The sequence below is a fragment of the Frankliniella occidentalis genome, unplaced genomic scaffold (genome assembly GCF_000697945.3).
Source record: "Frankliniella occidentalis isolate FOCC.00 unplaced genomic scaffold, Focc_3.1 Scaffold11, whole genome shotgun sequence".
NCBI lineage: Eukaryota > Metazoa > Arthropoda > Insecta > Thysanoptera > Thripidae > Frankliniella > Frankliniella occidentalis.
Genome location: NW_026267141.1, coordinates 3,371,525 through 3,384,017, shown reverse-complemented (window position 1 = coordinate 3,384,017; position 12,493 = coordinate 3,371,525). Strand labels below are relative to the sequence as shown.

The window sequence follows — 12,493 nt, the reverse complement described above, 5'->3', positions numbered from 1 at the left end:
GAATAAGTTTAATCATTTAAATTGTTAGAATACAATGTAATCTTACAATAAACACTGCCAAAACAAATGTCAATATTTTACACATTTTTTAAGAGCGCGCTACAAACCACGGCCCGGCATCTAAAACAAATGCCTTCGAAAGTGAGCCATCATTTCGCTCGGGTCTGCTAATGTCTTGCCTCACTCCGTGCCTACGTTAGGCTTTTCTCCCGTGTGAGTTCGAACAATGTCTCCGCAGAGCGCTGGGTCTCAAACACTTCACGTCGCACTCCGTGCACTCGCACTAGTACTTCCTCTCTACGGCATGGATCTGGACATGTGAGCGCAACCCTGTATTTGTCTTGAATCCCCTGCGGCACTCGGTGCACTCGAAGGGCTTTTCTCCAGTGTGGGTGCGGAGGTGAACAGCTAGAGCGCCAGTATCCATGAACTTCTTTTCGCACTCGGTGCACTCGTAAGGCCTCTCTCCCGTGTGCGTTCGGTGATGTGAGCCCAAACTACTCTTTTGCGAAAATTTCTTGTTGCAGACGACACACTCGAACGGCTTCTCTCCTGTGTGGGTGCGGATGTGCGAGCTAAGATTAGTACTGGTCTGAAATTTCTTGTTGCATACAGAGCATTCGTGTTGCTGTTTCCCCGTATGAATGCGAAGGTGAGCACGCAGACTGCTAGGGCGCGCAAACTTCTTGTCACCCAACGCGCACTCGTAAGGCTTCTCACCCGTGTGGATGGAGGTGCGCTCGCAGACCGCCGGTCGACACATATTTCTTGTCGCAGAGCCTACACTCAAAGGGGGTTTCTCCTGTGTGGGTAAAGCGGTGTGTACGCAAATGACTGCCCTGTGAAAATTTCTTGTTACACAAGTCACACTCGAAGGGTCTCTGCCCTGTGTGGATACGATTGTGAGTTTTCAGATTGCTCGGTACCTTGAATTTCATTTCGCACACCGTACACGCATACGGCTTCTCTCCTGTGTGGGTACGCCCGTGGTTTCGGAGATGTGCTCCAGTGGAAAAACCCTTGCTGCAGACATCACATTGAAACGGCTTTTCTCCTGTGTGGGTTCTGAGATGTTTGCGCAGGTCTCCACAGCTACTGAATTTCTTGTCGCACACCGTGCACCCGAAGAGCTTCTCCCCGGTGTGGATGCGGAGGTGTTTCTCGAGACCTCCACTCGAGGCGCACCTGTAGTCGCACACGTTGCACCCTTAAGGCTTCTCTCCGGTGTGGGTCCGGCTGTGGGCGATCAGATGACCACTTTGCGAAAATTTCTTATCACACAAAGTGCAGGCAAAAGGCTTCTCCTCTGTGTGGATTCTGAGTTCTGACATGCACTTCCCGTTTGCTTCGTTGCAAATTTCTTGTTGCACACATTGCACTCGAAAGGTTTGTCTTCCGTGTGGGTTCTCATGTGGATGGCGATATTCGCAGCTTTCTTGCCGCAAACATCACGTTGAGTCAGCATGGCGATAGTATCCGTCAGAAATACCTGTAGAGGAAAATAGAGTAATTTAGATTTTATGTTTACTATGTCGACATTTCTTAGCTCAGCGTGCAGGAATGAAGGAGAGAGATCTGAAACGACCACACCATGCACTGTGTGAACGTACGAGTAACCCCAGTTTCAATGTTACACTATGCTGATTCAATGTACCAGGTGGTTGATTCACGCCGCACACTTTTCTAGTTATACTGTACCGCATGCACGCGTGCGGGCGGGTTTGCCTATGCTCGCTGCGCACGGCTCCTTATGGCTCGTGCGAGTAGGCCCGCCCGCACGCGTGCATGTGGTACAGTATAACTACAACAGTGCGCGGCGTGAATCAGCCACCTGGTACAAAACCCGCTGTCCGCTGGCGTGTGTTCTGCAATCGCGGTACTGCAAATTACCTTGCGCAACAATTTATGAACGGATGAAAAATGAGTAAAGTTAACTTAAACCCCTCCGCCTCTAAATTGTACTAGAAAAAGTTCTCAAATTAATCCCCTTTCAATGCTTTGACCATGTGTAGATATTTGCTGCAGTTCGACTCCTCGTTATGGCAGAATATAAATTAGATAAAGAAGTGGAGTGGAGGATAGATCGACAGCGCTGTTATTTTTAAACCACGTAAAACAGTACTTTTGTTTCTCGTAAAAACTGGATATTTTGCAGTAACCCCCCTTCCTAGACCAACTTCAGAAGTGCGTGGTGCCTATGAGCCAGCAGCTGGTAGGTGGGGGAAGGGGGTGAGCTACCTTATCGCAAGGATCGTACCTGAGGACGGTTACTGTGGTGTCGCGGTCAATCTACGGCTAGGGCAGGGCTATGCCGGGGACGCCGGGGAACCCCGGGGCCGCAGGGTCTGGAATGTCCCCAAAGCGGGCGGCGCCGCCCCTCTGGAACTGCTCTGCCGGCCGAAGGGAAGGGGAAGGCCGTCGACCGGAGAGCATCCTCCCCCTCGCCCGACTGCTCCCGCGCTGTGTCGAGCAAGACGACGACACCTTGACGAGGAGTGGCGGAGCCTACGAAGGGCCTTGACCCCCCTGTCGGCAAACCTTCGTGGGCTGCTGACGGAGCCAGACGAGTTTTAGCATGAAGTTCTGCGCTTAACTGATGCTTGCGGGGAGCAGATCTTTACAATTCTACCCCTGTTTTGTCTCCGGGCGCTCTCAGCCCCACACTCGAACGCCCAGGGTGAGCGGTGTTGTAGCAAGATCAATCTCATCAAAACAAAGACGCGGAACCGCCTCATCACGGACACCGTCGAGGCCGTGGTGCTGGCCTCCCAGGCCTGTCCGACGGGTGCCGGTGCGGGGTGCTGCGCGACGTTCCAGCCGGACGCCACGCACTTCTCCTGACGACAGCGACGCTGTACGGGCGAGACAAAGCCAAGGAAAGAAGAGGAAGAATCGAACATTGAATGGGCGTATGTCGCTAGCGGGCAAGGGCCCCAGGTAGAAGGGACAGGATTGTCGCTAGCGGGCATCGGAGGGAAAAGAGGGGATTGTGCGGGAGAAAAGGGAAATTGTCGCTAGCGGGCAGCGCGACGGGTTGCCTACCTTCACGGCGTTGGATGAAAAACAAGATGTTGCCCGCCTCGTCCTTATTCGTATCCGTTCTTGTTAACTACAAAACGAACCCATGGTCAAGAAAATTTTGTCGCCCTAGTTTGTTGTTGATGCGTCTTTTTGCGAGATATCTTTGTGCATTCGCCTATGGATCTTGACATTTATAATTGATCACTATTTTTGGTGTGGGCGCTGGGCAGGCGCGTGGGGAGCCGACTACTCGGAGAGCAAAGGTGATCATTGTTAGGCTGTTACCCAGACGCGGCTCGACAATGCACCCGGTGGTGGTGAACCATGCCCCCTGTCTGGCAGAGTTTTTAAAAAAAGGCCTTCAAAAACGCGCGCGCCCCCCACCCTCCGTACCGCCGGCGAGAAGTTGGCAAAGCTGAGGAGAAGAAAAAAACGCCTGCAGCGTGTTTTGATTCACTCAACCGAACACATAACCTGAATCTGACGTTCAACTTCGTTTTACTCGAAATCGTGTTTCCGTGCCACAGATACCTCCTCTGCTACCGCGTAGTTCTTACTTCGTCGACCCTCAGTGTTATTCTTTGTGTAGTTGCTTGTGCCGCCTATGTACGGTTTGAACCGCCTGTGAGTGCTTTGTTGTCACCACGCGAAACAGCCACCCGAGGAAGAGCAACGTTGGATCAATCGTTCTACTGAGCTGTTAACATAAGCAACAGTTGTGCACCCGAATCATAGCTCCAGTTCTTCCGTTTTCCGACCTATTATACTTGAACGGGACATACTTTATTAATGTAAGTCTAATATTTAACTTCCATTTAACCAATAGCTGAATTTTAATTGAAAGTCATGTTTATTCATTCAAACTACTTTCAGTGTACCCCTCTTCTTTTCTGTCCCAATTTAGATGGAACTCCAGTGTGACATTTGTTTTGCCAATTTTGACCTGGTGTCCCATCGACCTAAGTGCTTGCCTTGCGGTCACACCATCTGTAAAGAGTGCGTCCTAAATCCTGATCTGGGGAGGACGTGCCCCACCTGTAGAAAGGTAAATAATATGTTGATGTACTGTGTGGCGGTAGTCGTCCTTATAATTATAATAAGATTGGATTGGATTTCATGCAAAGCTAGGATTTCATACAAAGCCAAATCTTGACTTGTCTTGTTATATTTTGAAAGAAGAGGATAGTAATTGAAATTGGTATAGAAGTAATAGAAATCATATTTTAATTTATTTACTTTTTGTTTTTATTAATTTTAATAGCAAGAACTATATGGTTTGGTGGAAAAGTGGTCTTAAAACTATTGTTTAAAGCAAAACAAAATAGTAATAATAAAATCCATTCAACATCGGCATTAAAAGCAGATTATAAATACGAATTTGGTTAGGGGCTTTTCCAAATTATCCATACTTATTTTTTGATCAAATTTTGAAATGCTTAAAGCACAATATTGGTGGGGCGTAGTAGTAGGGAGTAGACCATGTATTGTAGACGGCGTCAGAAAAAAGCACAACACGCACTATGGTCAAGTCCTTGCTTGATCCCATTGAACTGAGAGGTACAAGAGTTTGAGGTACAAAGGATAGTATCATGGAGTCTAGTGGGCACTACAATAAAACAGGAATCAATCTTGTTGTAAGCAGATGATACAATTTTAAGAAGAGGTCTGTAGTCTGTGTTCTAATTTTCTCTCATATTTAGCTGTCTTTTGCTTATGGTTGCTTGTAACTTGCAGTCTCGCTATATTCGGCGAAACAGCGGTGTAGAGGAGGCAGGGGGCGGAGGGCAGAGCGGCTGGCGTCAGTAGCCCAGTATTGTTGGGCAGGGGTCTGCCCGGCACAGTATTGTTAGCCTATGTAAGGGAAGGGCCCCAGCGCGACAGCCACTCACTCACCCGGACACATTTTCCCCAGCTCCAAAGCAATATTTTTCACAGTGAACGCGCCGGACGCATTTGGAATGGGGGGGGGGAGGAGGCGATTATTAGCAACAATGCCACACACATAGATACGGGGTACGGGGTGGTCACTGTGCTCGCTCGCCATGTCCCAGCAATCACTTGCACTAGCATTAGCCCGCATGTACGGGTGCGGGCGGGTTGCCTGCATACAGGGGTTTTGTGGCGTAAATTGTCTACCTTTCAGGCGGCTCTCTGGAGACGACAGGAGGGCGATCGCCCCCTCCCCCTTATTCCGCGCTTGGGCGGGTTTGTCTACTTATCTGTAGCTATGGCGCCTTATGGTCTCGTGCGAATAGGTACCCCGGCATGCGGGCTAGTGTGTTTGTTGGGACGGAACGACGGACCTGTATACTAAGAACAGGGGGCGACGCGAAAAGTTAACAACCGGCTCCCCCTCTCTCGCTACAGCACTAGCAAATTTTACATACATTTATATTTAATATTATGCATCACCTGCTAAAAGTTGCCTTTGTCAGTTAATGTTTTTCCCATAAAAGTATTACTGCTGTCATTGTCATTTATACATGTCGGGCGATCCGCGCCGTCTTTTTTTAATGCTTATACTGTACCGGATTCTTACGTGCGGAGGGTTCGCTCGCACGGCGCCGTAAGGCGCGCTGGCGAGCGACGGTAGGCAAGCCCGCCCGCACGCGTGAATCCGGTAGTATAAGCATTAACACGTTCCCCACTATGTGGTCACGCTCCCATGTTAAATCATAGGCACTAAAATTTTGCCGCAGGGAACGTTTTAAAGAAAGGCAGCGCGGATCACCCACTCTGTATGCAGTTGAGCCGTGTGCATCACTAGTGCTCTTTCTCCCGCAGGACTTTGCGGTGGAACCTGACGACCTCCCCGATAACAACATCGTCATCCGATTGATCGAGAACGATGGCGAACCACCCCGCAAGAGGTCTAGAAAAGAAGATCCAGAGGTGCAGCAGCTGCAGCGGGGCGTGGACGCGGGCAGGAAGGTGGTGGAGGCGCTGCGGCTGGCGGTCCCCAAGGCCATGGAGGCCGTGGAGGCGCTGAACCGCCAGCTCGACACGTCAGCCGCCCAGCTGCTCCAACTGGAGCAGGCCCTGGAGCAGCAGGTGCAGCGGAAGGCAGGCGGCGATGAGTGCCCCACGCCGGAGCAGCTGCAGGTGGCGGTGCAGATGGAGGACAGCCTCAGCGTACTCACCTCGAACGAGTGCAGCATCGTCACAGAGGAGGGCGACGGCTCCACCAGGAAGGCTGCTGTTCAGCTCAGCGACGGCTTCGGCGACGTCTTGCGGCTTTTGTTGCTGCAGCTGCAAAGAGATGGCAAGCTAATAAAGGTAAGCTGACAAGCGTGCCGGCCTGTTAAATTCATCGATCTTTTTGGTGTAGTGTAGCCTCATCCGCCCTCTCCCTCTCCCCAGGCTGACGTCGTTGCTGTCCCTGTCCCACCTGCGGAGTACGTCGGTCCGCCTATGTACCCAGCTCTCTCCATTGTTCCTAAGGATCTCGACAACGGTCACTTAAAGGTGGATGACATCCTGCGAGTCGGACATAGGTGGACAAATGTTCGCGCTATCAGAGGCTTACAGGGCATGGACTCGGACAAGCTGCTGCGGGTTTTGGCCCCTCACCTGCCGCACCTCGAAGAGCTCCATATAAAGGGTGAAGTTGTACCGGGGGTCATGGAGGTGGTTGAGAAACTCTCTTCTTTGAAACGACTACACGTGCAGTTTGACTACGACTCAGAGTACCCAGACCTGCCGCTTCAGCTCGAGGAGCTATCCATAAGGAATGTAAATGATGATCAGCTGGAACATGTGATGAGCATGCCCAATCTGCGCAGTCTGTATGTAAGATCTTACGAGGGTCCAAGTTTGACCTTCCCCCCCTCTAAGTACGGGAAGCTGCTGTGGCTGCGCGTCGCCTTTGATTCAACCAACAAGTCAACCATGATGTCCCTCGTCCGTGCCTTCGCATCGTCTCTGCAGACGCTCCAGCTTTACTGTCCTGTCAACGACAAGACGAAATATAATCCAGACTACTACCATTCAGATCTGGGTGAGATTCTGGCGTCGTGCGATCTGCAGGCCCTCAGGCGGCTCGTCCTTGAACGTCCATTCAAAGATATTCCGTGCTCAGAGATGGCTGCCTGCTTGCTGCAACAACGGACCATTCGGAGCTACTTTCCCTCGTCTGTGGAAGTGGTTTGCGGCTCGTGTCATACACACCCTGTCCTGTCCTAGCGTTGAAGCCTCGGTTGAAGCCACGATGTAAGCCGAAGCCTCTGTCCTCCCACCACCACCACCACATCATGACGGCGGAGACGTCGAGTGGTTTCAAGGATCGAGAGAGCGAAGCCGGAGCGCGCTCGTTTGCACCCCTAAATTTGATAAATACGGATACGTAAAAATGTTTTATTAATAATTTAAAGCGTATCTGTGGTTAATGTTACGTTGTCATTATCAAACAAAGATTATTAAAACTTTCCCGATTCATTTCTATTTGACGTGGTGATTTTTTTTTTAAATGGATAGCATTGAAACTAATTTGTATTTTAAGAACTAGTCTTTGCCATGCGGACCACAGACACTTCCAGAGCAGCGATAGCGACGAGAGGAGCTAAAGCGGAGCGCCTAACGGTGGCGGGGTAGGCCACCGGGTCAGCAGTGGGGCGCGGCGGGCTCGCATACCTCGCGGGCGCTCCGGTGGGATTCGCTATGGACGACAGTTGGGCGGTGTACAGGGAATGCCTTGTGTGGCGATGGGTGGGTGCAAGAGGCGAGTACTTTTGCGGAGCCATGCATTTGATACGCTTTATCGCTCTTCAGGCATTTATCTGTATTGAAACAGAAAGGCCGGGGAGAAATAAGCATTAAGTCAAAGAATAAGGAAACCTTTGTTGATAGAAATATTTATTGCTTTCTTACATGAAAAGTGTATTATTTAACATTTTTAGGCGGTATAAAATAGTAATCACAGACAAAACATAACTACTAATCACTTTTAAACCTAAGGTAATAAGGGCTCAAGGGTGACAATAAAAGTGCCCTTCCTAAATCGTACATGTATGTGAGAGGCCCTTGTTCCACAAGGGTTGTCTTTGTACAAATAGATGACAAAATACACTTGTACCCGCAGTTTTGGTGTGTTGAGCAATGTATGGAACAACATAACATGTGTAACTAGTTTCTAAATCAATTTGATAAAAATTAAACAAACCACAAGGCATAAGCAATTCGACATGATAATTCAATGTGCACAATTTTGCTGACTCACATCTCTAATAATTGAAATTCATATAACGAAGCAGCTCATATTATCTACCCAAGAATTTACGATATTGTTACGGTACACATTTTATCCTTAAAATAGTTTAGATTTGCGAAAGAAAATGACATTTACAAAGCCTTGACGAGTGAGAACAGACCATTCTTGTTTCCTCATCGGCCAACTTTCAACAAATTCAGGAGCAGACTTTGAAAAAGTTCCCTACTATGGTAATAACATCAAATAAAATATTTTCTAACTTAAGCATGCTTAAGGGATTTTGGACTGAATTATTACAGCTACCTACCCGCTTAAAAATAAGACCCTGTTGACCTGCCCACCTCTTACTGATTCGATTTTTTTCTGTCATTTGACATGCCAAACTCAAATTGAGGTCTTTCTCCTTAGAGACCTCTAATTGCCAAGCGGAACCCGGTATTTAAAAAAAATGTGATTGTTCTTATAAATTTGGCGTTTACATAGGGACAGACACGGACATGATTGAATCTGTATAAAAACATCACTGCCATAGTCATGACTATAAAATTCTATTTATGAGCTTCTTGCATTAGCACCGCTTTGGTAAATAATAAGCCCGGTACACTTTGGTCGCTGATGTTTTATTAGGACTGTCGCGGTAGCGGAATTAGGCCATTTCCTATTACTGGGGGACGACACCAAACGGTTGCGGCTCACAGCAGGCACACGTGTTATTGGGTTTAGCAATGGACATGGGGTCGGCGACTTTTTACACCCCCCCCCCTTTTTTTAAAGGTTACGTACTGTGAACGTGGAGTGCAACACGACAAGCGTTCCCTTTGCAGACGGCCCAAGTCCACCCACATGACTGGACACTCAGTCTGGGCCGCCCTACACAGCTGCTTTGCGGGTTGGTATATCCTTCGCCTTGCAGGCGCTCTGCCTCGGGAAAAGTTACGTTCCGTGCGTCAGTACTCTGCGTCTGGACTGTGACATTTCTCTATGCTGGTAGTTGTGCTAAGAAAAGAGCCACCTTAAAACAGGAATTCAAAATTACCAGATAACATCTCGCTCACTGCTAGAAAGCAACATGGAACCAGTCTTAGCTAGGAAGAACGCCGCCGGCCCTCCGTTTTCCAGTGAGACAACATCGAAACGATGTGGTTTCGGTATCGTTTGGAAGTTTATACCTCAGTGGGTATATTTTCTTTCGTTTGAGGCCTATACAAAAAACAGTCTTCAACGAGCCATTCTTACGAACTACTTTGCTCGCTCCAGCAGACCGCTTGTACACGCAAAACTAGGGACGGACTGCAGGGTTGAGCACTGGGGCATGACTGGGCCACCCCGTGCGAAAGGAACTTTGGTCCTCGGTCCATCACAGTCCCAGTTGGACGCGGCAGCGACCCTCCCCGGAACCGATTCAGCACCGAAAGAAATAAATTATTTAAAAAACGTGTCTAGCTGGAGGCTACCCTCTCTGACGAGGACGAGTTGGACGACGACAGGGGTGTCTCCGCCGTTGACCCGCTCGTTGAGGCCGCCGACGACGCCCCCGTCGAGGACCCCGACGAGGAGGGCAAGAGGTCCAGCGAGCTGTAGGACGACAGCGGTGTTGCCTTGGCGGCGGCGGCCTTCCGCCTGAGGAGCCGCCTGCGCACGGCGCGGTGGCGGCGCGCGGCGCGGCGGTAGCCCAGCACGGCCATGAGCACGCCGGCCAGCATCATGGCGGCCGTGCACAGGCGCTGCGACCACGGCAGCACCATCACCGTGAAGTACATGGTGAACTGGATGTACCACGGAAGCCCGACCTGGTTCTGGGGCACACGGGAAGCACACACGTCAAGTCTCATGTCGGTCCGAGGGGGCAATAACTCCCTTCTGATGTGTACACGTGATTCCCGAAATTCTTGATTCCCAGTGATTCCCGGTGATTCCTGTCCGCTTATATTTATTCTTTAGGTTTTCTGTTGGTAGAAAACGCTTATTTCGACTAAGTGGTATTAGTTTCACTAGTTTCCCGCTTAGTTTAAGCGATTTCAGTTGATTTCGATTAATTTTTATCCTGATGATTCCCGGAGTTATTGCCCCCTCGTGTCGGTCGGTACGTTACGCGCGCACAGGCACAATACTTACGTATTCGGCCCAGAACATGGGGATGACCTGGTTGGAGAACCTCCCTACACCGTGGATGTCGCCCACGTCGTGCACGATCAGATTCGACTGACTCCGGGCTGCGGCGTTCATCGGCACTCCTGTCGTCTGAAAAGAAAGACAATTAATTAACAACGAATCAAATCTCATTTTCTTTTCTCTCTTTTGAAAAATGTACGTCTTGAGTATGTATTAGGGCCGTAACCTGAATTATGCGGTATTAAAAAAAATATGCTATCAAATGGGTGAATTTACAATACCCGCTGAACACCCGCCAATACCACACAATACAGTGTCATACCGAGAGCTTTGTACACTTTTAGTGAATGTGGAACGCACCGGTTCGACGATGACGTAGGAGTGGTGCTTGCTGCGGTCCGGCTGCATGCCGCCCACCACCTCGTGCAGGTGCGGCGAACTGTAGAAGTGCGGCATGGAGGCGGCCACCGGGAAATCTGCAGGCAGACGAAAAGTTTTCGACATATTCACATCTTTATCGGTGTTTAAATGATTGCATAAGCTAGAATTGTTTTGGGTCGACAACTTTTTTTAAATTCCAGCGTTGTGAACTAACCCTGACAGTCGTCGTTAAACTGATCATCTACAACTTTATCCCCACCATGTGGGCGTGTACCCGCACTCACTGTAGTAGCAGGGGGCGAGGTCCGTGAGCCCGGACGGCAGCGGCTTCTGGTATGGCCTCGTGTAGCAGTCCGTCTCGGGCGTGGCGTTGGCCGGCCGGTCGTACACGTCGTCGGGGAGCTCGAAGCGCAGCGCCCTCATGCCGAGCCGCTCCTCCTCGCGCGCGAAGTAGAGCGGGGTGACGCGGCACAGCGTCTTCCGGAAGTACCGCAGCTCGTCGTCGGCCAGGACGCCCTGGTGGTACGAGACGCCCTCCGTGCTGCCGTACACCGAGTCGCAGCGGTCGGCGGGCCACCAGCCCAGGTTCCGGTCGCCGTGGAAGCGGTCCATCTGGAAGAAGCGACGCTCGTTCTCCGGCCCGATGAACACGGACACCTCGTCCGTGAAGTCGTTGTAGATCTGCGAGGTTAGCAAGGCAGGTTACTCAAAGGCCAAAACAGTGAAACTGGTGAAACAAAGATCATAGTTGCGTCATTTGCGCCAAAAAATGGTCACAGTCACAATATCGGTGAAGTTAATTGGCGATTTGCCCTTCTCCACGAGTGCCCGCGTAGAAGGGGGCTAGCGAACGGGCCCTTAAATTAACACGGCAGCGTAGGAGAAACGAGCGAAAATTTCATCTCGAGGGAAGTCATGTTCCATACACTTTTGGTGTGGGCTGACATGCTACTGACCGTGTGCAGGACACCCATATTCTCGACGGGCACCAGGTGGGGGACCAGCTTGCGCGTCACGTCCACCAGCGGGTCTGTCAGGTTCCACATGTACTCCTGGACGGTCACGTTTGCCAGGGGCTTGGAGTCGAGCCGCTGCAGGATCACGTTGAAGGCCAGCTTGGTGAAGAAGGAGGCGTCGTGCAGGTACGACGCCATGCCCTGCAGCAGACCAAAGAATCAAACGCACCGTTGGGCAAGACGCTGTATACCCGCGACGCCATGGCGACATGGTGATGCGAGCTCGGATGTGAGTGACATCGGCGTACTTTTGTTTAATTCTCAAACGCAAAAGTGACCGGTACTATAGTAAACTGTCGATGCTCGTACCAAGACGGCCAGGTTGGGCACGGTGAGGGTGTCGTTAAGGCTGAGCGTGTTGAGCTCCGGAAGGAAGATGGCCTGCCTCACCGCCATGTACGTCATGGTGCCGTTCTCGTGGAACGTGGTGTTGACGTGCGTGAGCTTCTCCCTGCAACGCACAGAGGCATGGATAGGGTGAGGCGGAGCGCTCCCGCGAGGTAGGCAACCCATCCTGCAGCGCCGCTGGTGCTGGTGCCGCACTGCGGGCCGCAGGCGCGCGGCGTCCGCAGCTCGGGAGCGAACCGGAGGCCGACGCGTAACATTGACCTTTCATAACATGCCACAGAGTCGCAAAGTGCACGACGTTTACGTCTCACTTCTTTGTTTTGTTTTTAAAGTATTATAGATTAAGGACAAGCTAGAGACTGATTTGAGGGCTCTAAATAACATTAACATTAAAAGGCGCTAAAATACT

At 50.5% G+C, this 12,493-nt stretch overlaps 3 protein-coding genes across 4 annotated transcripts in view; 1 reads left to right on the top strand and 2 right to left on the bottom strand.

Annotated features, from left to right (window-relative positions):
* The window catches only part of LOC127752395 (lysosome membrane protein 2-like), a 16,224-nt gene that overhangs the window by 1,042 nt on the left and 2,689 nt on the right, over positions 1 to 12,493 (bottom strand). The gene's annotated exons all lie outside the window — the stretch shown is intronic.
* Positions 3,459 to 7,461, top strand: LOC113214686 (roquin-2-like). Of its 2 annotated transcripts, none has more exons than XM_052277732.1 (4): positions 3,459 to 3,812; positions 3,895 to 4,066; positions 5,806 to 6,297; positions 6,382 to 7,461. In XM_052277732.1, the coding sequence occupies exons 2-4, from the start codon at positions 3,926 to 3,928 to the stop codon at positions 7,201 to 7,203; spliced, it is 1,455 nt and encodes a 484-aa protein (XP_052133692.1). In that variant the 5' UTR covers positions 3,459 to 3,812; positions 3,895 to 3,925; the 3' UTR covers positions 7,204 to 7,461. The 2 variants fall into 2 exon arrangements, with proteins under 2 accessions (XP_052133692.1, XP_026289919.2); XM_026434134.2 differs by having other exon boundaries at positions 3,460 to 3,812; positions 3,926 to 4,066.
* On the bottom strand, positions 7,856 to 12,343 carry LOC113214681 (scavenger receptor class B member 1-like). Its single transcript, XM_052277734.1, has 6 exons — positions 12,046 to 12,343; positions 11,677 to 11,877; positions 11,005 to 11,401; positions 10,700 to 10,815; positions 10,343 to 10,468; positions 7,856 to 10,023 (listed from the first exon to the last, which is right to left on the bottom strand). The coding sequence occupies exons 1-6, from the start codon at positions 12,247 to 12,249 to the stop codon at positions 9,667 to 9,669; spliced, it is 1,401 nt and encodes a 466-aa protein (XP_052133694.1). The 5' UTR covers positions 12,250 to 12,343; the 3' UTR covers positions 7,856 to 9,666.